This window comes from Rattus rattus, chromosome 13, assembly GCF_011064425.1.
Source record: "Rattus rattus isolate New Zealand chromosome 13, Rrattus_CSIRO_v1, whole genome shotgun sequence".
Lineage (NCBI taxonomy): Eukaryota > Metazoa > Chordata > Mammalia > Rodentia > Muridae > Rattus > Rattus rattus.
The window spans coordinates 6295035-6321212 of NC_046166.1; the positions used below are offsets into that span (position 1 = coordinate 6295035).

Consider the following 26178-nt stretch of genomic DNA (forward strand, 5'->3'; position numbering starts at 1 on the left):
CTTTATTCTCCCTTCCCCCCTGCTATCCTTTCCAGAGCAGCCTGAAAAGCATGGGCAAGAGACAGGCCAGTCTAAAGGGTAGTAAGAATTAGAGAAGGCTCAAGGACCCTCAGTAGTGGTGTGTGTGTGGGGTGGGGGGTAAGAAGTGAGACTGTATAGGGGCAGGAGGAAAGCCCCCTTTCCGATTTCTTTCCTCCAGGTCAGCAAGTAGCTGCTGAGCTCTCCTTCACCGGTCCATATGACACGCCCCGCAGAGACACCTGCCCATCCACACAGAGCTTGTGTGATCACAACAACAGACTTCTTTTACTGAACACTCACCACCTGCTAAGCCCTCAAAACATAGCTTACATGTATGTTATCCCGTGGGTCTTCACACTTGAACCTACTGTCTGTAGTTTACAGACAAGGAAAGGGGCACTTGGCCCGTGCTGAGACCAAGGCCGTGCACTTGGGAGAGCAGCCTGTGCTCGCTCACACCCACGGTCTGCAGAGACTGCTGCACACTTTGTGTCACCGTGAAAGGAGCGCTCACACTCACACCTGTGCGTCACACACGTTCATCTACAACAAGCATACAGTCACGGGAGGGCTAGTGAGGATCTCACGCCCACCCCGGGGGCAGAGACCTCGTGTGTGTCCGTGCCTAGTCAGTGGCTGGTCTCCATGTAAATCTCTACAACAGCAGATTTTGGGCAACAGCCTGGGAACCTGCACAGAGTTAGGAAGGAATGCACAGAACTGGCTCCGGCCAGCTGCAACAAGCCAGCCTGGCACTGACTGACTGGAGCACACACACTCATGTACATAGGGCTCTTGTCCAGACTTGCTATCCAGACCCAGAGACCCAGTGACACGCGTCAGCACATACATGAACACACCAAACAGAGGAGAGACTTACGCCTGCATTTGTAGCCTTGCTTGTTGAGGCCCCTGAAAGGCAAAGCCCCAACAGCAGGTGAGTGAGGATGTTCCAGTTCAATCCCTTCCTTCCTGTGCCACCCCCGGCAGGGGTTACCAGCTCTCACCAGACAAACTCTTTGCACACAGAACAGAAGGTGGGCTGCCCAAAGAAGGTGGCGATGAACTCGTGGTTCTTGATGTAGTGAATCTTGGCCTGTTTAATGGCGCCACGGCGGTTCATGGTTGGGAACATGGCCTCCTCCTCACTACGCATGGACTGTTTGCAATCTACGAGCCATACAGGAAAGTCAGCCCCAGTCCATTACGGTCAGCCCCTCCCGTCCCTCCCCAGATGGCCCCACACATCCCCATGGGAGGTGCTCGCTCTGGCACTCCTTCCAGCTGCCTCTGACCTGGCAAAGGAGCTTGCCCTGCCCGTGGGCCTTACCCCCATCCTCCAGGAAATACTGCACACACATCAGCACCTTGGCCTGAGGCTGCAGGTCCAGCTGCAGGGGTGGGAGGGGGATGTCAAGTCAGTGAGGGCGGGCCTGGCCCATGGGAGACTCAGAACCCGCCCCATTGGTCTCCCTCAAGGCCAAGGGGGGCCCTAGAGCCTGGCCAGACCCCAGCCTGTCCAGGGTAGGCAGGGCCCCGCCCAAGCCCCGCCCCACTTTGCACCCAGGGTATTATTACATTTGGGGAAGTGAAAAGGGTCCAGCCCACACCCTGCTAGGCCACACGGCCCAGGAACAGTGTACAGGGGAACTCCCCGCCCCACCCCCATCTTCACACGCAGACACCACACCACTGTGCCTGAGAACGCAGAACGCTGCTCTCAGAGATCGGTTCTCCACTAGCCCAGACAGTCCAGAGAGGGAAAGGCCCAAGCCTCTCGGGACCCAGAGCCAGTGCTATTTCCTCAGGGAGAGCACCTGGCCAGGAGGCTCCTGGATCCCTGCCTAACCGGCTTAAGAGTCGGGGCTGTCCTATGTGACCCCCCTTCTATCTAGGCTCCTTCACTCATTAAGGCTGACCAGTGTGTCCAATGGTCACTGAGCCTTTTTAAAAACACATTTTGGCTGCAGAAGACCACAGGATTGTATTGGCTCTGGCATTCTGCAGCCAACAAGAACACTACCAGAGATGCACATGGCCCCAAGCATGTGTCGCCAAGAATATCACCACAGACGCACGTGGCCCCAGGCATGTGCAGTCCTAGTTTCAGCAGGTGAGTGTGCAGACTGCCAATTTTCTTCTCTTACCTCTTTTCTGCTAAATATCGTGATGTGGGTTCCGTGCCCGGCTAGACCTGTAATATCCTCAGCAGACTCCCCAAAATAGGAACAACAGGTGCCTGAGAAGGGGGCCCGGTGCTGGGGTGGGAGCGTGGCACTGTACGAGCATACCCTGCCTGTCCACATTAACCGGCGGGGAGAGTTAGCTAAGTCACACTCTGTGGTGTTGGAGAGATGCCACACAAGCACTGTCACTGAGCCCTAGCCCCAGCTAATTTCACCTTACCCAGCAGGCCTTGAACTGTGGCACCCTGTGTCAGCTTCCCAAGTACGTAGGATTATACACCTAGGACACTACGCCTGGCTTGCACTAAGCACTTGACATCAGTGCTCGTTTTCTCTGGTGGGACCTTGAAGTAGAAAGAGGCTCAGGGGGCCGAGGACTGGTACATCGGGGCCAGGATTTAAGCTCAGGTCACAGCAGCTACAGAGTTGAACTCACTCACTCGCCGAGCCCCAGCCCACGAGCATCCATGCAAGACCCTGGCTCACAAGCCTCTCACCCAGAACTCAGCCTTGCCGTTGTTCTTCTTGCAGCGCTCAGCCAGCACTGACACGCCCACGGTCACCTCTGACATGGGGTCTTCAGCTGCCCGCATCAGCACAATCTGGATGACACGGCCTTCATAGATGTGGGCGTCGAATGTTGACTTCCACTCAGGGTACATGGTGGGCTTCTTCTGTACCAGTGTCTTCCCTCGGTCTGTGACAGGGCCAGCAGAGAGGTCAGACCGGGGCGAGTTCCTACTTTCCTGGACTTCCTTATCCCTCGATTGTACACAGCCGACTTTCTCTCCAGCCCCAAGGATGTGCTGTGGCTCTCCTATGGTACTGAACACCCAGCAGCCTCTGTGCCATTAGGGACTCTGGCTCGTCCCACCTACAGTGCTTCGCTCTCACCGCTCCCTTCCCTGGAACTCTACTCCAGCTCCATTTCAACTTCCCTTTCTGCCTGCATTCACCCAGTGATCACATGCGAGCTGCCACATGCTAACCACGGTCAGTCCCAAAGACATGAACCCTGCGTTCCTCAGGTACGCACTAAGTCACAGCTGTGCTGGGGTTGCAGGGGACAAAGACAGAGACTCTGAAGATTCAGGGACCTCCAGGAGGAGGGGGCAGCGCAGTCAACCTCACAGGTGTGTGGGCAGCAGCCATCAGGGAACATCAGGGACAGCGAAGGCTTCCTCCTCCAGTAAGCCTCCCTGACTCTAGGCTGGGGCAGGGTCTTCCCTAGGCTTCCTCAGCACAGGGCTCTTCTCCTGGGACCTGTCTCGCTCTCCCTTCTAGGGGAGAGGGCAAGGCCAAGTCAGTCCTGGAGCACTCCCATAGCCTTAGTGGCCAGCACAGGCCGGGCCCAGGCAGACATGTAAAACTCGAGATGTGGCAGGCTCAATTAAACCACCGTGGAGTGTCGGGAACTGGTGCTTCTGTCTTCCTGCGTCCTCAGCTGGGTAGTTCAGGAAGACAAGAAGGATCTAGGGAAGAAGGTAAGCCTCTCCCCGCCAAGCCCCATGTCCGTCTGGGGAGCCTTCCGACCCTACCTGTGGTGAGTGCCTCCTTCATCTTCACAGCACAGAAAGGCTGGCTTGCATCGTCCTCCGCCTGCAGGGAGCCCAGCTCATAGGAATTGAAGGAGATGCGCAGGAACGGTGCCATGATGGAGCCTGGAATGAGATTGTGCATGGGAAGGGATGGAGCTGAGGCAGGGGAGCAGCGACAGCAGAGAGGCGCTGGCAGGGATGCTCAGCACCCGCTCCCCAGAGAGCTTCACCACACAGAGAGCCACACACCCCAAACGTCCTCGTCCCTAGTGCCAGTGGGAACAGCTGGACTTGCAGCACCGCTGGTAAGACTAAAGGAGGGGACACCAGGCCTGAGCACCAGCCGCTACAGTGGCTCCTTTTCTGTCAGTCTCCCAGGCCCGGACCCTGCCCCATCCCCGAGCTGGGCCCTGGAGGTATCTGAGCCTGAGATCCTCAGACAATCATCTCTCATGGCCAATTACTGAACGTCTATACACGCCAGGGGCCTTGTGTGTGTTGGGCTCTGCACTCGGTGCCAACAGCTGCCCTCTTGTCTCGCTAGGCCCATGAAGCACCTCTTGATCCTTTGTTGATTTTGCTTATAAACACCCAGGCAGAGAGGCACAGCCAAACCGAGCCCTGTTTCATCAACTAAAGGTCCCCATCCTGTAGATGGGGAAACTTAGACTCAGACTGAACCAGAACTGAAAGCTAGAGTCCTACACCTCTGCCCTGACTTGTCAGCACACCCTACCCTTCTGAACAAGAGCCCCTCGGGGTCACAGGCCTCCTGCCTGTCTAGATTGCCTGCCGTTTCACACTGAGAATAGAAGCAGTAACCGCGCAGGGAGAGAGGGTGGGAGGACATGGTACAGGGGTGAAGAGAGGATGCAGTTTCATATTCTTCTCCAAATATAAAACTATTTTAATATTGAGTGTAATATACAAAGCTAGATTCAGAGCACACACACACACACACACACACACACACAAACACAGCCCCCGCCGCCACCACCACCACCACCACCACCACCACCCCACCACCACCACCACCACCAAGAATAAAACCGCTGCCCAGCCTGAAGCAGCTCCCTTCAGCTCCTCGGCAGAGCAACCAGAACAGCAGCCAGCCCTGCCTGGGGCCTCCAGTCCAGATGAGCTCACAGGAAACACTGACCTCAACCCGTGGCCCAGCCCCGAGTGCCCAGCCAGAGCTGGGGGCCCGCGCCAGAGCAGAGCAGGCCGACTAGAGAGGCCGGTCCCACCAACTCCTACCCTGGTCTGGCTTGGACTCAGTAAAAGTGAGAGCAGGTGTGCAGGGCTGGCCTGTGCCCACATCCGCCGGTCTCTGACCTGAAACCAGCAGGTGGGGCGGGCAAATGCTGGGCACTACACCGGTGCCCACGACAATTTGGAGGTTAGAGATGGAGGAGCTCTGGGCTTTCCTGGCCTGGAGTCTGTGTGGTTGGTGGGCACGGGGAGGGGCAACACGTCTGCGAGAACAAGACTGTCTTAGTTTGCTCTCTGTCGCTGTGATAAACACCATGACCAAAGCAACACACATGAGAAAGAATGGATTTATCTCATCTTACAGCTTACAGGAACTGGCTGCAGGACCACACCAGGGACCAAGCTGCTTACTGGTTTATTTTCCGGGCTGTCAGCTACCTTTCTTATACCTCCCAGAACTGCCTGCCCAGGAGTGGCACTGTCCATAGTGTCTACAGTGAACTGAGCTCCCACATCAATCTAGAAAATGTCCTACAGACTTGCCTATAGGCCAATCGGATGGAGACATTTTCTCAATTGAAAGTCTCTCTTCTCAGATGTTTCCAGATTGTGTTAAGTTCACACACACACACACACACACACACACACACACACACACACACACGTCTAACATCTAACCAGCACAAGGACTCACCTGGCCATGGAAGTGGATGTGCTATGATAAGAGGCCAGTAAATGGTAGGATGAGATGCACACTACACAGGCCTGCCATTGGTCACTGCAGGAGTTTCAGACAGATGTCCCAAATACCCAAGGGACAAAGACATCTTGGACCTCCTACTGACCTCAGAGTCCAAGGCACCAAGTGTCCCAGTGAGTACTTCCGGGGTCTGAAGTAATAAGCAGGGCCCTCCATAGCACACACTTGCCATGGGCCTATGTCCAGATACCAAAGGCCAGATCAGAGTGGGCACAGCTCTGCCTTTGCCTCTCAATGAGATAACCCAGAATCAAGATAGGTAGTGAGCAGCTTCCTCAGTACCTCAGAGGGTAAAACTGAACAGGCTGAGAAGAAGTAGAAGGGACCTAGGCTCCTCAGAGACAAGAAGCTAGAGCCATCTCTCCAGGTAGCAAATGGTGAGGTAAGACACAGGTCCTTGGTGCCACTGCTGTCTCAGCTCTGTAGCTTTCCAGGCCTCCTGGGCTCTGAATCTCTGCAACTCCACACTCCAGATGAGGACTTGCCCCTGGTCTCTAGGATGTCATGCTAATGAGAAGCCCACCAGGATAAGGGCCAACATCAACCTGAGGGCCCAGGACATACATACCCTCTGGCTAATGTCATCCCCATGCTCTACATCCTCTCTGAGTCCACTCATCCCCCCACTGGGCCTCTTCTACCTGCTCACCAGCCCGGGAAAGCTGGGAAACTGTCCCTGATTCTGAGACAGGAAAATCATGTCTGCAGGAACATGTGGCAACTCATTCTGGACGGGGAGGCACTCCATCCACACTCTTGTGGCCAGCTTCTTCCCACAGCTCCCCCTGGTGTCCAGTTCTGCTTGCCTGCAGGCCCATGGCTTTTCTTACTCTTAGCTTGCCCTGGGCTCAGGGAGTTGTGTGCAAGAGACAAGGGGTCAGAGCAGTCACAGGGGTGTGACGCAAGGCTCAGGACCTGATCCGTTGGCTGCCCCTGAGGCCTGTGCTTCGGTTCTCACTCACGGCAGCTTACTGTTACAAACCACTGGAGGGAAAACCACAACCACAGCAGGTCTGGGCCCCAGCCCTAAACCTGCATCCAGGCCACAGTGCTACCAGCACAGGGGAGGCATGGTCTTTGTGGGCTGCCAAGGGCCTACCCAACAGTCATTCAGGGGTCAAATCACTGTGCCCCGAGTTCCTGCTGATACCCCCTTGGCTCTCCTTTGGAGCACTGAGACCCCAGACAGGAAACAAGACACATGAGCTAGCTAACATCTGCTTCCATCTCGTGACCCTGAGAGAGGCGCTGGGCAAGCGTCCATCTGCACAGTGAAGTCAGGCTGCCCCACAACCTTGCAGTGTCTAAGCAGTGGTGAGAAGCTCAAAGGCAAGGTGTGCTCGCCATTTATAAACCCCATGCAAATGGGCCCAGGTCCACAGGCCCCAAAGGAAAGACAATGGCTCAGCCCCAGGTTTTGCAGGCCCAGGGGGACAGCAGGGGATATCCTTCAGCACTTCACAGGGAGCAGACTGGCCTCTCCCCTTGTTGGGGGCTCTCAGCCTCTCTGTCCTGCTCCTCCAGCCTGTCTATGAGGAAGAGTCAAACACAAGCTGTCAATCTCAGCTCACACATTTCTGAGAAAGACTGTCCTGTCCAAGATGTCAACACACTGCATTAACCTTGTAATTATATTAGCTCACTTGATCCCCGTGTAGCCCCAGGAAGTGTTTTCTGGATGAAGAAATCAAGGTTCAAAGACAGTAAGTGACTTACTCAAGGTCATACAGCTCGTAAGTATGAGTAAGTGGTGAGGAGACTGAACGTGGGCCTGTTGGATGCTTTAGCTCATGCTCTTTCTATGCCAAGGAAAGATGAAGAGAGGAGAGGCAGAAGTGGGGACAAATACAGCAGGAACAGCACAAACACTTATGAGGACAGAAAAGCAAGGTGAGAATGCAGACCCCTGTGCTAGACCAGTCTATTCACCTACACTCATCCCGAGTCCTGGGCTGGGCCTAGGCCTGCCCTGAAGAACACCCGACTCCTTTAGTACAGACCCCTGAACTGTTGTCCATTTCTGAAGACCTGGGAAACTGGTCTGCTTCCCTATCCTTGCCTTGAGGTGAGGAAGGCAGTGGCCAAGCCACAGTAGGCAGGTCACCTTCTCCAGAACAAACAGAAACCTGTTTCCAGCCAGCCCAAAGCACTGAGAGAGGCTAGCCTCAAGGTGACTAGGGAGGCACTGTTGGCATTCCCACTAGGAGGCTTCAAGTGTGGAGAGAAAGAGCAGAGAAAGATGCGTCTACCTCCTTAGAGCAAGAGTGGAAACCGAGGGCAAGGTTCACGTGAGAGGTCCCAGCTCTCACAGGGTTCCCTCTACCCTGGCCTGATTCGGCCTCCCAGGCCATAGAGTTACATCCATTGGACAGAGAGAAACGCTTGGGCTGAGAGTGGAGAAGAGTGGCCTAGATCAGACCTCGATGGAAAAGTGTGAACAGACTCAAGAAATAGCAGCTGAAGGTCCTGAGGGATCATCTGACTTCTTCAACAAATCCCTGGGCTCTGACCTTCAAGGAGTCCTATCTTTCTTCAAATCCCTCTACCACCCACACCTGCCTAACCTCAGACTGGCACCCACTGCCTGCCACGGACTGCTTCATCTATGCCAGGACTAGATGCAGATGTTGGCAAAACGGTGCCCTCCTGGGGCCGCTGCTCTGCCTATGTAGGTCTGGAGGGCAGAATGAAGGACAGAAGAGCCAACATAGCTGCCACGGGACAGGGAGCAGTGATGTGCTAGCAGGTGAGTGAAAGCTGGCTCTGCAGTTGTAAAGAACAGGGGTAAGTATGAAGAACTGCCAGGCGGGGCCTGTGACTGGTTGGGAGGCTGACCTCCATGATGGAATTCCCTGGCAGAACCCAGTCAAGGAGGCTGTGGGCTTTCACAACCCAGGAGATAGGTCCAGCAGGAATTGCAGGAAAGGCGAGAGAGAAAGCCTCTACCAGAGCCTATGGTCTCAGGGCATAGCCAGGTCTCAGTACCGGAAAGCCTTCTGTGGGACTGGCCTCGTGTCCTTACCAGGGCTCCTCCTTCCACCCCTCCCTCTCTCCGTGGGACAAGTCACCACCCATGTCCTCTCGTCTTCAACTCTTCAAAACTCTGCTGTCCCAGCCCAGTATGCTCTCCCAGCTGTGCCTCTGCCCACAGAGTGGCACCTTCTCAACTAGCACTGTTCTCAGAAGAAGCCAGAGGCCTCAACCTGGCATTTAAGGCTCCCCACACCCTGGTCCCATCCTGTTGTCCGTCTCGGATGCCTCTGGCTGCTTGGCACCTCACTTGCCAGCCCCTGTGAAGCTGGACATTTCCCCTTAGCCGGAATGGCTTTCTTCTCATCTGTCTCTCTATCGAGTTCAAAAAGCCAGCCTTGGGAATCTTCCCACTCCCGAGGGAACAGCCGCTTCCCTGTTGGTAGGTAACCTCTGCCTCGGCCATCTGATAACTTGGCTTTGTTGTAGGTGGGGTAGTGGCTCTGCCTCTAGCTTGGTCATCTCAGTCCTGGCTATGTGAAGACCACCCAGCCATCCCACTACTAAAAGCCAGGGTGGAGCTCAGTGTTAGAACACTTGCTTGGTATACACCAGACCCTAGATTCAATCCTTAGCATAAAAACAAACACACAAACAACACCCCCCTCCCCACAAAACATGAAAATCTGGATTAACTGCATGCAAGTGTGGTGGGCCCTGTCTGTTTGCAATCTCAGCACTAAGCAGGATTGGGAGTTCCAGGCCAGCCTGGGCTGCAGAAGGATCCTGCCTCAGAAACAAAAACAATTCCAAACACAGTCCATGGAGATAGGAAGTGGACACTGGGCTGCCTTAAGAATCAAGTGAAAGCTGGGGTCTTCTCTCAAGAAAACACGCATGTACATGATTCTGCACAAAACAGGCTGGGGGCTGGAGCCACCAAAGACTGCCTGAGCCCCAGGTTACTGGCAGATCACCCAGCCAGTAAGCGGTACAGACAGAGAAGGCTGATGGAGCACAAAGGCGTGGGGGTGGGGAGGGCGAGGACTAAGGGATACTGAGCAGGAAGAAAGCAGGCTTTCCTCAGGGGCAGGGAGCGAAAGGCGGAGGTAGAAAGGGCTGCAGGTCTACGGGCTGGGGCGCTGGGAGTGATATCACAGCTGGCCGGGTTCCTGGCTGTCAACGAGCTCACAAGCCCTCTGCCAGCACACATGGAATAGGAACTCTTCAAGGGCACAGCCTACACCAGGCACAGAATTGTGGTCATCTAGCTGGCCCCCAGATCGAGGCTCTCTGAGCTTAACCAGAGGGAGAGTTCAAGGTACCCATGAGGGAGACTCAAAGGCCTTTCACGTCCCAAGTCAGAAGCCAGCTTCTGTGAGGACTAGAGGTTTGCTGTGAGGAACCAGGGTGGGGGTATGTGTGTGTGTGTGTGTGTGTGTGTGTGTGTGTGTGTGTGTGTGTGTGTGTGTGTGTGTTTTTATCCAGGACTCTCCAAAACAACCACACACATGCAAACCAACTAACTTAAACACAGTCAGGTGTGGGGAGTTTCCATCAAAGGTAGACATACAGAGAAACATACACAGCCCTAAGATGACACAGTGCATACACAAAGGGACAAACACCTCCCACCATTCACCCATTGCTGTCACATGTCAACACAGAGCCAGGTGTGTCAGCACACGCACGCACACGCACGCACACGCACATACACACACACACACACACACATACACGTACACACACACGTACACACACACACACACACACACACACATACACGTACACACACACGTACACACATGCACACACCCCACATGGTGTGATAAACATAGTAGACAGATGGACAACAGACATACCACAGGCAAAGAGTTGAACACAGGGGTCTGGAAGGACCTTGCATACCTGATTAGGTTCTGGCACCAAATAAAGCTTTTCCTGTCACAGTGCCTTGGACACAATGGCTGGGGAGAAAAGGAGGACCGGGAAGGATAGCAGGGAACCAGGCCAGGAAGGGCTTGCCTCTTCAGGAGGTCCAAAGAGAAGTCCGAAGTGTGGAAGAGAGGGAGAGGCTGGTCAGCCTTGTCCGTCCGAGGGCAGGCCTCAGCCTGCAAGCCCCTGAGGGGAGTAAGCCAAGGCTGAAGCTGGAGCTTACGGGTGGCAGTCACCAGCCTGCAAACGAGAGGAGGCTCAGAACGCTGTGGTGGGGGCAGCCCGCAGACGGCCTCCATGACCCAGGCTCACACTGCACATGATGACCAAGAGGTTGAGCAATTCAACCAAAGCCACAAAGCCAAGATGGGGGGGTGTCGGGGGCACAGGAAAGGGAGGGGGATCCAGCCCAGACTCTTAGACTTGTCCATCCTTACACTGTCTCGCCCTCCGAATGCTCAGGTTCCTAACCGTAAACTGTGCTGTGCCTGGGAGAAGGCACATGGCCACTCAGGCCTAAATGGGCTGGGCGGATGTAGCCAGAACGTGGCCAAGTCTCTTTAGTGTGCCCATCTGCAATATGGCAATGACCTTCCCCATGCACCATGCTGAACACAGGGCCTGGAATGAGGCAGTGATGTACACAGACGCTGTCAACCTTGCTACACGCAAGTCTGCCCTCTCTTCCGCCTGCCCCACCACCATCTCCAGTTGTCCTTAGTCCTCTGGTTATCCAGCCGTGGGATGCCCTGGGCTTCCTGCTGCTCTAGGATCCCATCTAGGCTGGTGTAGTAGTGAATGGGCAAAGCCCAGCTCGGCAGCAGCTGCTCAGGGTCTCACAGTCTCCTTGTCCTGATAATCTAGACCCCAAGCTTTCTCTGGCTCTGTCACTGGTAGATTCTAGAGATCCTCCTACCATGTACCCAACAGCCCTACAAGCTACACCACAGACACCTGATCCCGCCTTGGCCTAGTGACTGGCCTGTTTACTCAACATGGCTGTAGATATGATCCAAAGCTTCCATGGCTGTTGTGAAAACAGCAGCCCAGAGACCACAGGCCTGCCCTCCTGGCCCCTGGGCAGGGACCTTTGAGAGGCAGCTGTTCTATCGTATATCTGAAGTCTTTCAAGCTTTTCCAAAGGGGGCCCTTTCCATCCCAATCTGGCTTTAGATTCTCAGGTCTCACTTTGGACCTAGAACCCTGTACTGTGGGCTTATGTGCCCACCTAGCTCTCCAACCTCACCACATGAATGAGTCAAAAAAAAAAAAAATGCTCAGGCCAGCCCATGGCAGCCTACTAACACCCCACTTTATGTGTCGTCTTCCGACAAGAGTGCCCATGCTCACAGTCATCAGGCCAGCAATCTGGGGCCTGTTTTCTGCTGGCTTGCATTCCCCTGTGCAGCCCACTCCCAAGTCTGCCTTTGTAGCAAGCCTCGGGTCTCTCCTGCCCCTGCCTCCTACTTGAACCTGGCCCCTACCCCAAGCCCAGACTGCTTACCCTCCTGTACTCTGCCTCCCACAGTCCCTCTGCCTCAGCTCTGAGCAGGGCTTTCAGGACATTTAAGACAGTAAGGCAAACCCTGTCATCCCTGACTGAGCTCCTAGTGCTTCCCACCAAACCCATCAACCTGTAGCTTTGACCTCCCTGATCTAGGCAGTTGTCCTGTCCTCAGTCCCGTGCCCTGGTTACAGGGACCCCTTTCACTTCCCTGACAACCAAACGCCTTCTGTGAGGAGCCTGTGGGCAGTGTTCTGTACCCTACCCCTGACAGAAGCTCCTTCCCAACGTTCAGGTCTCACGGGGCACCCCTGCTCTGCCCATTTCTCAGATGAGGTATTAAAGGCTGAGAACAGCCCAGTCTCTGGCTTGGGAACACGGCCAGGAACACCTACATCAGGGAATGCCTGATGTCGAGGGGGTCCTGTCCCTGCACCTTTAGCATGTCCTCCTCACATGCAGCACAGGCTTCACTGACCTCCGACCTCCGGCCTCCTGGGCCTGCAACGCCACACCGCCATTTGTAAACAGTCACTCTCAGCCTCTTGGTCCCAGACAGCAGTGAGCAAAAATGAGCTGACCTCCTCGTATTCCTGGACACGGAGGCCCCTCCCACCGCTGCCGCAGACCAGTGATGGATCAAGGATGCATGCATATGTCCCCTCGCCAACCTAATCAGTCCCAGCTAGCTAACCCTTCTGACTGAAATGCTGACTGCAGGCGTCCCAAGGATAGGCAGCCTGGTAAGAGGGCTCACCACCCACCTCCTCCTTTTAAACCCAAAGTCCTGCAGGGGTTAGAAGGCAGAGAGGAGCTGAAGGAGCGTGAAGCAGCTGTGGGCTCCTTTCCCCCCTCCCTTCAACCATGGCTGTGAGATCTATCTTCCTCACTGGGAAAGGGAGCAAGGGGGATACAAGCAGGAGCAGGCCGTGCAGCTGATTGCCTAGCTCCCACCCTGGGCTCCTTCTGAAGAGGACATGGGGCCCACGGAATGAGTACAGCCCTCCCCAAGCCTACTAGTGTGGGTGGGAGCGCAGCTGACAGGATGGGGGGCGTCAGAGACCCGGCTTCTCAGCTGGGTCCACATCCATGTGGCTGTGACACCAGGCCGGTCCTAGCTCATCGAACAATTGCAGTGCATTAGCGGTAACACTGCCAGGTCTGGTTACTCTGCATGCCTTCAGCTCCTGCTAGGTGGTGGTGGTGGTGGTGGTGGTGGTGGTGGTGGTGGTGGTGGTGGTGGTGGTGGTTGCTGTTTTCAGGTAGGTGTTTCTCTGTGCAGCCCTGATTGCCCTGGAACCCACTGTGTAGACTCACAGAGGTCTGTCCTGCCACTGCTTCCAGAGCGTTGGGATTAGAGCCGTGTTCAACCACTGCTCAGACAGTTCCTGTTACTTTACATGTATTACCTCGTTTCCCAAATCACTCCTACAGGTATATTTGTATAAGCACGATTTTGTCAGAGAGGGAAACCAAGGTCCCTGCACAGATTCATCTATATAGGCTGCGTGCTATCGAATGGAACACGGGAGAGTCACTGCCACCCTCAGGGGCTGTCCTACTGGTGCTGAAGCCCCTGTGCTTCCACTCAGTCTTGGGACAAGAGAGGAGCTGGGCTCCGGGCTGCAGGAACCTTATTGCTCTTAGGCCCCCGTCTTCCACCAGAGTTCCAGGCAAGCCTCGACAGTCTTGGTTTGGAAAACCTGGTCAATTGGCCTAACCCACAGCAGATCCTGTTCCCCTCACAGGCAGAGCTGGGGTGAGGCAAGCCATGGGCGGAACTGGTCAGTCCCACTCTGAAACCACTTCCTGGGCAGCCCAGAGGAAGTGAGTGTCTGGAAACATCTTGGAGCAAGTAGGTCTCTCCTCTGGGCCCAAGACATGGATAGTGGACCCTAGGAGAAAAATGGCCCACTGGCTTCAGAGTTCAGCAATTCCATTCTCTCTAGGCATGACGTCAGGACAGGGTGGCTGTAGGTCCCTCACTGGCCTATGGTCACTTTGGCCCTATGACCAAACGGCCCACACACTTCCTCTTCTGTGGCCACAGCTTGAAGCAGCTGACAGGACCCCTCCTCCACACATGTGCCCCTATCTCCAACGACAAACCCTGGTGAGCCCTGGGGCCTGGGTCACGTGGGCAGATACCCCTCCCAGTGTGGCTTAACTTCCTCCAGCCCTGGTGATCTTTTCTCTTTCTCTCTGCTGTGTTTCTGGTTTTTTTCCCCCCTCGAGACAAGGTTTTTCTGTGTAGCCCTGGCTATCCTGAAACTTGCTATGTAGACCAGGCTGGCCTCAAACTCAGAGCTCCACATGCCTCTTTCTCCCAAACACTGGGATTAAAGACATGGGTCGCCACCACCCAGCTAGCCCTGGTGATCTTACCTACACTTGGAACTTCATTGTCAGGTGACAGACTCTGGTTGCCAGAGTGGGTAATGATCCCATCTGACCTAGCACGGGCACAACGTGACGTGTGTGAACATTCGCAGAAAGAAGCCTCTGCATGAGGGTTTGAGTGTGTCCCTTGAGGAGATGCATGTGGACAACTGTGTGCTCATGTGTAGGCGGTGCGTGCCTGAGGTGAGAATGTCTGGTGCGGCTTGGCTTTGTCTCCCTGTGTGGGCACGTGCATGTCTCTGCCAGGCAGCCAGGTGATGTTTGAGTTTTGCAGTAGGCAGGCTCCAAAGCTAATGAAACGGAGGCTAAGTGATGGGTAGAGCTGGCTTCTCCGACCTCAGGCAACTGAGAAGCCCAAACAGATCAAGTCCTCCCCTCCAGGATTGGGCAGGTGAACAGACAGAAGACCCAGTGAAGATCCTGACCTTGCCCCACCCGCACTGGAGTAAGGACCTCCTCCCTCACTACACTGAGGAAACTTCAAGCGCCCCCACACTAACTGTAGCTAAGGAATGGGGCCGAACAAGGGAGATTCCTGGAGAGAGACCATCCTTGCCAGCCTGTTCCAACACTCCCCTGATTCCAGCACACACACACACCCCCATACACGCATACACGCATGTGTGTGTGTCACACATACAGACCTCTGCTCACTGGGGCTCCTCTAGTCACACACACAACTACTTCCTTCCTCCGTCCTTTCTGTCTCTTCTGTCTTTCTTTTTCCGTTTATTTTGGGTGCTGGGGTTTCTACCAGGGCTTCACACACCCACAAAGCTACAGCACCTGACTCACGGGACTTTATTGCAATAGGGGCTCAGAAAAGCAAGGCTGGCCCCACCCCACAGGGGGCACTGAATCAGGAGGCTGAGGAGATGGAGACCACCCAGTCCTTCTGGGAGACTCCACTCTGTTCCCAAGCCAGCATTCCGCCCACCATGGGGCACAGGTGAGCCTGTTGCCTTGTGAGAGGAGGGCAGTTTGAGGAACCAAGGAAAAGCTTACACCTCCTCCCTAACCCCTGGTTTGCATATTACTCTCCCTCCAACTGACCCAAACTGACCCAAACCAGTGTCATCCCTGCTTCACCCACAGAGGACTGTCTGGTTCCAGTCTTCTGAGCTCCAGGGGAGAAGCCACAAGCAGGTATCAGGCAGGAAGTCCTTTATGTATAAAAAGCAAAGGGCTCCTCCCCTGAACACTGTTTTACGGCCAGAATGTACCGGGATCCAGCCAGTCCCACTGGAAGCCAACGAGTCTTGAAGAGGAAAGGCGCCCTGGCACATTGCCCATCTGCCTGAGATGACCTATCCTACCTGGGCCTCCCAGCTCCTGCTCATCTTGGCTCCCGCTGTGCTGCGGCTACTCACTAACCACCACAAGTCAGTGGGCCTAACGCCCTTGCCTGGGCCAATTCCCAGCAGACCTGTAGGGACAGGAGAAAACAGCTGAGCTGGGAAGCGCAGCCAGCCCAGGGCCCGCACCAGCCTCCACACAGCTAGCTCAGGCCATCTCAGCTCTGCTGGGCGAAAGGAAGCAGGGCTCCCTGGACTTGACTCTGTCTTCTAAGGATGGCCGTTAGGCCCAGATTCTCTTGGGAACCAGCTGTGTATCCCTTTGATGTTAGGGTCAGAACGCTGTGTCCTTGCCCTTAGAATGACCTGTCTAGGATGGTAAGAAGACCATGGGTATGGTGGGGAGTGGGGGGTGGGGGGTGGCCGGTGGGGGGTGAATAAACTTGGTCTGACCAAAATTGCAGAGAATGATCAAGCACCAACCTCAGACAATTCCTTTGTGTGAGTGTGTGTGTGTGTGTGATGTAACCCAGTAACCCAGGCTGGCTTCAAGTTGTAAACTGGGCGAGCCTTTTTTTGAGACTGGTCTCTCTGTGCATCCCTGACTGAGAGATCCCCTTCCTCTCCCTCCTGGGTGCTGGGATTAAAGGCCTGGGTCGCTAGGCCCAGTTCTAAGCCTATGTTTTATGTGGAGAAAAATGTTACTGCTCCACTGCTAAGGTGACTCTGAGGCTTCAAGACGTGTCCTGCCAGACACATCTTCTGAGCTAGAGTCACAGGGATAGGAAGGGATGGACAGGATATAATGGAACACACCTGTAAGCCTAGCTGCTCAGAAGCTGAGGCATAAAAAAAAAAAAAAAAAGAATGTTCAAGGCTAGCCTGGGCTACATGGAAAGTTCAAGGCCAGCCTGGGCAACCTAATGAGACTTTGTCTCAAAAATTTAAAAAAGAGAGAGAGAGAGTTTAAGATGTAGTTTAGCGGTGCTTCCAAGTAAGGCCTTGGGTTCGATCTTTAGTGCCACAAAAAAGCAAGAGAGAGGAGCGAGTAACAGATGCATAGTGACTCATCTTCATCCTTGTTTTATAGATTCTCACATTACTGTTGCACCATTATACAGCTGAGAACACAGAGGCCTAGAGATATCCTGAACAGAAGGAATGGCAAAAGCAGCATAGGTATGGCCTAGGTATCCTGGCATTTCCACAGGCTGGGTCTCCTCAAAGGTCCCGATCCCCCAGCTAGAGACCCATTGCTACTTCCTGGAGACAGCAGCAGCCTCGGGCTTTATCTTTCCATCAGTTCTTCAAATTATTTCTAGCTTAAATTTAAACTCCAATTAGCTGTGCCAGGTAAACGGTGTCAGAGCCCGGCAGGAGTCACAGTTCTGAGTCACCCCCACACCTCCCATCACAGCTACAGAGACTGGGGGGCCGGCTGGGTGGGGCTGAGCAGGGCTGGGTCCTGACACTCTACGAAGAAGCCCTCCTTCTTGCAAGCAGCCTAGTCAGGGAGACAGGAGAGGCAACCTATTGGGAACTCCCTAGGTTTTCACTCATCCCAGATTCCAGGATGGGACACACAGCCAGGAACCAGCCCCGCATGCACAGCCCTCTCAGTGTGGCCAACGCTGCTGAGGAGCCACTGTCCTCGGAGTCCTCACTCTCTCAGCCACACAGGCTGGGCGTGGGACTCTGGCTCTTAAAGGGCACGGTAAGTGACTCCACTGCTCTTTTGGTCTAGAACCTGAGGTCTCGATCAGACCATTATAACCCCAGGACTTGTCCCTAGCGTTCCCCATCTCCTCAGGAGTCAGGGCCGGGTTTGTGCATGCCAAGCACACGCCCAGTGCCTCCTGCACACTCATAAAAACATGCAGAGCCAGGTATCACCTTCCCTCCTCACCTCTTATCACACCCCTCCTGTTGCTATTCCCTACACTGAGCCTCTCTGTTACCCACAAGCACCATCACTCCACTCAATACACACCCGCAGTTTCATAGTCAGACTGTGAGTCTCCTACCAGTCACCCTCTCCCACCAGAGTTCTACACTGCAGTGTCACCTTCCGCACAGTCCTGTCATATACCTGAGCCTTTACAATAGCATACAAAGATACTGTCACTAACACACACACACACACACACACACACACACACACACACACACACACGCCAGCTGCCCTCTGCTGGCCTGTTCACCACACCCCAGTCTAATCCATACCAGGAACGAGGAAACCCAGTCCCCTCCCCTCTGTACCTGATCAGCTTGGTCACAGAAGATCAGCAGCAGAGGAAGATGAACCAAATATGATTAGATGCACACTTACACACTCACACACAAGCCTAGGGGGTTGGCACACCAATAGTGTGGGCTCCCACAGTTAAAGGACTCATGGTCATTGTGATAGAGTGCACAGGGATGCGGATACATGAGCAGGTCAAAGCACAAAAATGTAGAGGGGAAGCCAGTGACAAGACATGATGTATATGAAGTTGGATGTGGCACACATCGAGCCTCAGAACGCACAGACAGCCATATAAGTACAAGCAAGTCACACGTGAAAAAGGACACATTCACTGGGGAAGTCCCACTATGACAAACATTACACAAGGAGACAAGATACACACCATACCCACAGGTCCTACACCGATACTACCACAACAGAAGCCAGACTTCTCCAAGGGCTCAGGATAGGGGCCAAAGGAAAAAGGAATCTCCCCCACTCATTCTAAATCCTACAGGTTTGAGTGGAGTACTTAATGAGGATCGCTCCTCTCCCCTCCCCTGTACTGAGGGAGTTGGGGAAGTGGGAGCAGTTGTGAGGGGCCTCCTTCTCCACTGCCAGCCAGCAGGGCACTCCCGTCACTGCTGTCCTTGTCACCTTACTGGGCCCCCAGAGCGGGTGGCGTCTCTCCTGTGGGTCAGAGACTGACAGCACCAGGCAGAGGCTACCCGGGGAAGGGGCTCAGAGGATCCGAGAGGACGGGGGAATGGTGGAGGCTGGAGCCACGCCCAGCACAGAGACAGATGCAAGGAAAGCCAAGAAAGACACCGAGACTGAAAGAAGAGATAGGACGAGGAGGCGGCGCCGCCAGAGTCCGCCGGCCTGGGACCCAAGCACTGGAGGCTAAGGAGACCGGCGGCCGGGCCTCCGCCCGGTGGTGAAAGGGAACCGAGACTGGACTGGCAGGGGCGGGCGAGCGTGGGCTGGGGGTGCGGCTCCGGGAGGACTGGGTTGAGGGGGCGGCGGGTCTGGTGGGGGTGGGGAGATGGAGTACACGGACGACGAGGAGCAAACGGACCTGGCCTGGGAGCAGAGGATCAGGCAAGAGGGGGTGGGGGCCGACGAACGTGCAGAGGCCCCAGGGAGATTCGAGAAGATCGGACGACCCTCGGCGGGGCTGAGGACACACAGCGGGGTAAAGATGCTGGGAGTAGTCGGGCCTGGGCTCCAGCCGTCGAAGAGAGGGTCAGACGGACCAGAGTACCGAGGCACCGGCGGGTCTCTGTGCTCGGCGGGACTTTGGCTGCTCGTGGCTCAGTTTCTCAGTTTCAGAACCCGGAGTCGGAGAAGGAAGGGGGTAAAGGAGACTACGGGCGAGAGAAAGCGGGGGGGGGGGGGAAGGCCTCTGCGCCCTCGAGTTAACTCGGACCCCGCGCCCGGGCCCAGCTCTCACTCACCTCTCGACGCAGGGCCAGACACCAGGGGTCCCGGCGGGCCGGGGTCCGTCTCGTGGCGCGGCTCTCCCGGATGCGCGTGGACGGGGAGGTCGACACGAGTCTGATCAGGACGGGCCCGGAGGCCAGTGGGGACCTCCCGGGTCCCGGCAAGAAGCGTAGATGTTCAGGGGCCGCTCGCGGGATCCCCGCGGCCGCCGCCTCCTGTTCTGGCGCCGCGGCACACGGAAGTGCGAGGGGGCGGGACTGCGCGACCTCACCCAGGTGCCGGCCCCGGTCCCGCCCCCACTCAGGACCCGCCCCACGGGCGCCCGCCCCTTCGAAGCTCCGCCCACGAAAGCTGGGGGTCCGGCGGGTCTCAGCCTCTTTCAGTTGCAGGTCCTTTGGTCCCCAGGTCTGTTACCCGTCTCTGGCTCTTGTGGTGCCTCGCCTGCCAGTGGCACGCAAGTCACCCCTTCTCAGGAGACTGTTTTATAGAGGAGGACTCCGAGGCCAAGTCGGGGGGCACAGCACACACAATGGAGCCCAGGAGGCAGCGGCGGGGCTTCCCCAACTACTTGCGCCCACGCCCGGGACTCCCCACTGGCCAGCTGGCCTGCCTCGCCTGGCCTCATTCCTCTTCCTGCTGGCTTGTGCAGAGCCATGGACGGGCTCGGTGCCCACCGCCAGGCCTGCCGGTTCCAGCCCTGCCCGAGAGAAGGAGCTGGGAGGTCTCCAGGGCGAGAGGCTCTAGCCAGTCTGTCTCAGCACTGCTCCTCAGACAGTTGTGGGAATTGCCTCTGCCCCCATCTTCACACCCTTTTCCTGTGCCCACCATTAGAGCTCCGCTCGATCAGTCAGGCGCATAAAAGGAATTTGATTGTCAGCTGTAACTCATTCACTCATTAAGGGTCCCCTGGGCCTAAAGTCTGAGCACCAAATGAGAGCCAGGGCGTCCATTCTTCTGTCCCCAAAGCCCAGAACGCTAAGCTGTTGCATTATAGTTACCCAAAGAAATGACTTCCTGAACTAGGCAGATGATAGTTTGTCTAGCACGCAGATAGCTCTGTGTTTGACCCCCACCACAGAGTAAACCACAGATGGTGGGGGCGGGAGGAAAGTAGGAGAAAGGGGAGCTCATCGAGTTCAGCCTCAGTTACATAGCAAGTGGATGGCAGCCTGGCCATGGGAGGCTCTAAACAAAAACAAAACAAAAAATAAAATAAAAAAGATAACTCTTCCTGCTGGGAGGATAAGAGGGTTCTGGTATCCCGAGATCCCTAAGGTCCTTCTGGGAAACTATCTAGAAGGAATACAAGTCTAGACAGCTCTTTGCAGTCTGAGATCAAGAGAAGCGCCCCGCCCCATTCCACCTGTGGAGGTTTGAGACTTCCAGGGATGGGGGAACCTGGCGTAGATGAAGGTCTCCAAACCTTATTTTGAATGTACACTGGGGATTGAGCTAGGGAGAGGAAACCACAATGACTCGTCCTTCTGTAGAAAGAGGAAGGCCGCTGGTTCCCTGTCCCCTGAAAGAAAGAGGGCCCCCGTTTGAAAGTTAGTATTTAGGTCCCCAGTCCTGATAACTGTCCCCACCCCGTGACAGTGACTTTGACCAAATTAGATTCCTTCTGGAAAGACAGTCTCCTTTCTCCTCACAGCAGGCTTGTGAGCATTCTGTTTCCTCGGTCATTCCCTAGTGACAGTCCTCTACCTGCCTCAGCTGTGTCTTCTCACATGCTACTCCCTGATGCCCAGTGTAATTTGTGGCCTTCCCATCTGCTAAGGGACCCTATTCTTTAGCTAACCTGAGAAAGCTGAACTCTTGAGCTGAAGGAAAGAGTGTGCTGGGTGACCTTTGACCACCTGGAATGGGGTGTCACCCTCTCTGACTGGTTCCTCCTCCAGATCCACAGCAGCCAACCCAGCCTCTCCCTCAACATCAACAATGGACCTACCCTGTACCAGGGACCACAACAGGAGAGCCAGCGTTGGGGAGCTCTAGGTCCAGCCACTAAACTAGTTCTCTGCCTTGGGAAATGGAGATGAAGAAGAGTGGGTGATTGGGGATGGGGCTCTGTCCTAGGCACTAGATGTGTCTCCTGCATATCAAGCCCCCCCAAGAAGTGAGGACCACTATTAATGCCGACTTTGGTGACTAGCAAGGGGAACTGTGATAGAATGAGGTGGAGAACAGCTAAGACTGATCTGGCCATGTTTTGGCAAGGGGTGCAAGAGAGATGCATGGTGGGCTTCAGGAGAGTGGCCCGAGGGATTCAGAGAGGACAGGCTTGTGTGGAGGTTAGGCCCAGGTTGGTTAGGACCATTCATTATGGAGCTCAGGTAGGCCTGGGAAGGGTCCAGATGAGCTGTCCCTCACCAACCTCATAAGGAAACTGACTGTATCGCACGCTGACTCTATGACCCTTGCTGTATCATCATCGTGACCACACCCCTCCCAGACTAAGTTCTCACCTATGAAAGAGGCTGCATAAGGAGAGAGAGAGAGAGAGAGAGAGAGAGAGAGAGAGAGAGAGAGAGAGAGAGAGAGAGAGAGACACAGTTTCAGCCAGGGTGGACATCTGCTAAGGACTTGTTTGTTTGTATGTTTAGGGTTACAGGAATGATCAATCACTGTGCTAAGTCACAGGCTCTCGGCCTTGAAAGGATCCTGGATTGCCTCTCGTGACACAGGCAGAATGAATCCTCTCGTGACACAGGGAGAATGAATCCTCTAGCAAGGCTGAGCTTAAAGCAGTCACGCAGAAGTAATTCCCCCACCCCCTTCCTTTCTCCTCCTCTCCTCCTCCAGGTTAACATAGATGTGGGTGGAACTGAGCAGCAACCACTCAGGGCTGGTCCCCTGTGGTTTTCTGGAGGATTTGTCCAGAGGAGAGCGTGAAAACTTCTGACACTCTGGTATTATCCAAAGCCATGAGCAAAAGAGGGTCCTTAAGACCTCTAAAGGAGAAGTCTGAGATATCCAATCAAGTACCCTGAAAAGACCACCCATTTTCCTGAGGCCCGTCGGCTGAAAACAGGACAGTGGCCCCCATTGGCTCTGCCACAGTCAGTTCTTGTCCTGTTTGCTCTGTTTCTGCCTGTCTCGCCCCAAGTCTAGCCCTGAAGCTCTGGCTGTCAGGAAGCCATCTCTGCCCCGCCCAGAGCGCTGGCCTGGTCAAGAGAGAATAGACTCATGTTTCTGGGACAGAGTACAGGCAGCAGGAATAATATATTTGGGCCTGCTGGGGTTTTGTTTGGGGCAGTGAGGTGGGAAGGGTAGCTATGGTATGCCTATACCTCAGGACATGAAGGCTGCCGCCCAAGTTTCAGTCTGTGGCACTAGGTGAAGGGTAAGCAAAGTCAGGCTCAGGAGATCTTAAGGCCACATGGCAGGCAGGCGCTGAAAGGGCCAGGTTATTGTCCCACTCTGCCCTGGACCTGTGATTTGACTATGCGTAGGCTCCCTCCTCTGTGGAATGAAGATGCTAATGATGATATCTTGTGGTTGAATTGGAGCTTCTGAGACCAGAGGAGCAAGCTCAATCTGGGTGGGTTCCAACTGTTAACGCAAAGTCAGCAAGGCGGACTCTCTGAGGTCTCTCTCTGAGAATTGTCTCTGAGACTCCTCTTCCCTAAGTTTGTTTAGTGAAATGAGGAATTCCTGAAGAGAAATGGGAAAAGCTCTTGGGGACATCAAGGCACAGGGCATGGTTCTCATGGGTACAGCCCTGGACTGTCCCACCTCAGCACTGACTTTAGCACAGTTCTGGCCAGGCTGTCTCCTGGGCAGAGCTGTCCCAGTTCCTCACAGGAACCTGGGAGTGGCAAGGAGGGGTAGTGGAGATGTGGCTGGTCACCAGTGACAGCTAGAGGCATGAAGGAAAAGCCTTGATCTCCTGCACTGACAACTTCACCTGCCCCTCTGCTGGGGCTTACACTAGTGTGCCTATCCACAGAGGGTGAAGGCTGGGAGAGTGAGGCAGGACAGCCTCACCAACCCCTAACTTGCTCTCCTGTGGATGCCTCAGTTCCTCTGCAGACGATGGCTCGCTGAAATTTCTGTGGCCTACTGGAAACTGAGGACAGAGGACGAGGTGGCCCTGAGATGAAACAAGGTCCTTGGAGGTGCCGAGGGCTATAGACAGGTATTCCAGGGGCCCACGCCACATAAGCGCTCACTGGCAACAGCATTCCCTGTACCCCTTCTCCCCTCTCCTCCCCCACCCATCACCCTTCCACACCCAACTTCTACTGTACCATCACAACCGCCCTTGCAGACACAGTCCTTTAGTGCCACTGGCATTGAGCACTGGGCAGTTTGCAGCCTTACCCCTCCCTGCCCTAGGGAAGCATTTCCCAGCAGGGAAGGGGTGGTGCCAGCCCTCCACGTGATTCCGGCCTGACCATAAAAGACCCAGTTCTATTCCTGGGTAGCCACCTGGAGGCTGCCAAGACACTGACACCTGTCCCGGCATTGCCTTGCTGGTGAGGACCCAAAGCTGGAGGTGACAAATAGGTAGGGAGAGCCCCAGGAACCTAAAAAAAAAAAATAAAGTCACATTGGCGGTCTTGATGGAAAAGGGATGAGTCCTTTAAAGTGAATTTAACAGTCCCATTTACAGAAGAAAGTAGAAGTGTTTCATAATGGCGCAGATTTCCGCAGACAGATGTGCCCACTCTTCTAGTCAGAAGGAAGTGACCGCCCCTACTCCTCCACACAGAATAGAGTTTAGGACCTCTTTCCCTCTTTCCCCTTGAGACTGGGAAGTGGAGCTGGGGTTTCTGACAGACTTTGCCTGGCATCCCCTGGCAGGGCTCTGCAGAGTGGCAGTGGGTAGTGCCCAAGAGAAGTGGTTGGGCCAGTTGGACCAGCAGAGCCCGACCCAGCAGCCTACAGTCAAGTCCTCCAGATGTATAAGAGGCTCTGGGTCACTTCTGCCAAGACCCTGCTCGCGCTCGTGTTGTGTCTCTCTCTCTCTCTCTCTCTCTCTCTCTCTCTCTCCTCTCTCCTAGTCTCTCAGTTCAGTTTGTGCTTTGCCCCTGGAATGTCTTCCGTCCAGCTCTTAGTATCCGACAAGCCCCACCCCCCCCCCACCCCACCCCCACCCCTAAACAGCTCTTCTGCAGAAAGTCTTTGCTTCTCACACACCCACCCCCCACCACAGCCTGCCCAGGGCCTCCGCTTGGGCAGAGGCCCCAGGCAAGAAAGAATGGATGTAGCCACCTGTGTAACCTGGAACAAATGCCAGCCCTCGCCCAGCCTCATTTCCCTCAGCTGTAAGAGCTACACCCCCTGGGGCTGCCTCGAGACTAACTTAATGTTAGCCCCAGAGAGCCCAGCCCTGTGTCCAGCACTAGAAACAGGCAGCTAGGCCTGTCCATCTCTCTGTCCCACACCTCCCCATCTGCCAATCCCAGCAACTTGTGGTTGGCTGGGAGGGGCCTCCACAGTGCAGAATGAGTCCCATCCTCCAGATGCTGCCCACCAGGCCTCAACCCACCACCTTCACAGGTCTGGGCCAAGCTTCTGCCCACAGCCTTTTGTGGGCACAGACTGTGGCCATCTTGGCCACAGTGGCTAGGCAGGCAGCCAGGCTGCTGAACAAGCTTGGACAGGAGGAATTGTAAGCCCTTAAGGTAAACAAAACAAAACAAACAAACAAACAAAAAGCCACAGTCAATACTCCGGGCTAGTACCTCAGGACCTATGACTACAGGGCGAACGGGAGACGGTTATAATTTCTGATATGGGGTAGAATTTGGGTCAAGGGCTGGAGTACAGAATCTAAGCTCTCAAGTAGGCCACCTGTAGGGCAAAGACTCAGCTGGTTTCTGGCACCCTACCATGCCAGGCTTCCTCAGTGTGGGCTTTGGAAGGAAGACCTCAGTCACAGATACCAGGCCTAGGGTCAGTGGAGTTTCTAGGTACAGAAGAGATCTGGGACTCAGTTGAGAACTCTGGGGAAAAAAAGAAAGAAAAAAGATGAGTTAGTCTTTTAATTTGTCCTCAGGTTTTGTAACCTAGATGCTTGGGAAGTTCCTGCTGAGGTCTGTCCTAGCTCCCTCCAGTTCCCAGAGCAACCCTGCTGGCTTAGTGGAGAGGGAGGATGTTTCCCAGGGTGTGGACTGCTTCTGGCCAGCGTGGGGGAGGGGTGCTGCTTGGAGGCTTGAAGTTGAGGGAACACAGAGGAGCCATCAGTGGGTCTGTGCTGGCCTCTAGGGGCTGCAGTAGGAGTGAATCCATCTGTGTGTAATGAGGTACCATCAAGGGTCTGTGTGTGGGAGGGTTAGCAGGAAGAGAGATTGGGGGGAGCACCCCACCTTTCCACTTGTGTCTCAAAACCTTCTGTTCCACACCGCCCCAGACACCGCAGGACTCCAGAAGCCCCAAGAATGTTTCCCCCTCCCCCAGACATTCAAGAAGGCCAGTGTCAGTCAAAGCCCCAGCACACCCGTGCCTGGTAGAGTAATACAAAATGGCATTTCTTCCTGCAGCTGAAACCTTCTCCAATCCAGATGGCATCAGCGGCAGGGCTTCCCAGACCCTGACCAGATAGATAGCAATAGACCTTCGCTGACCAGTTGTCCACCCTAACACCCCTATTCTCCGCCTCAACCTGCACAGTGGGCCCCACCCGAGCCAGCCCCCCCTCACTGCGGAAGCTTGCACAAATCTTTATCACCCTCCTACTTC

General features: G+C 55.0%; 1 protein-coding gene across 1 annotated transcript in view; it reads right to left on the reverse strand.

The window, feature by feature from the left end:
* Nucleotides 1-19740, reverse strand: part of Prkcd (protein kinase C delta) — a 29621-nt gene extending 9881 nt beyond the window's left edge. Inside the window, exons 1-6 of the mRNA XM_032918768.1 lie at nucleotides 19506-19740; nucleotides 3746-3868; nucleotides 2705-2904; nucleotides 1352-1412; nucleotides 1029-1191; nucleotides 902-933 (exon numbers count right to left, since the gene is read on the reverse strand). Coding sequence (XP_032774659.1) covers nucleotides 902-933; nucleotides 1029-1191; nucleotides 1352-1412; nucleotides 2705-2904; nucleotides 3746-3860 — 571 coding nt within the window. The 5' untranslated portion in view covers nucleotides 3861-3868; nucleotides 19506-19740. The remainder of the gene's footprint in view (nucleotides 1-901; nucleotides 934-1028; nucleotides 1192-1351; nucleotides 1413-2704; nucleotides 2905-3745; nucleotides 3869-19505) is intronic.
* Between the last annotated feature and the right edge of the window lie 6438 nt (nucleotides 19741-26178).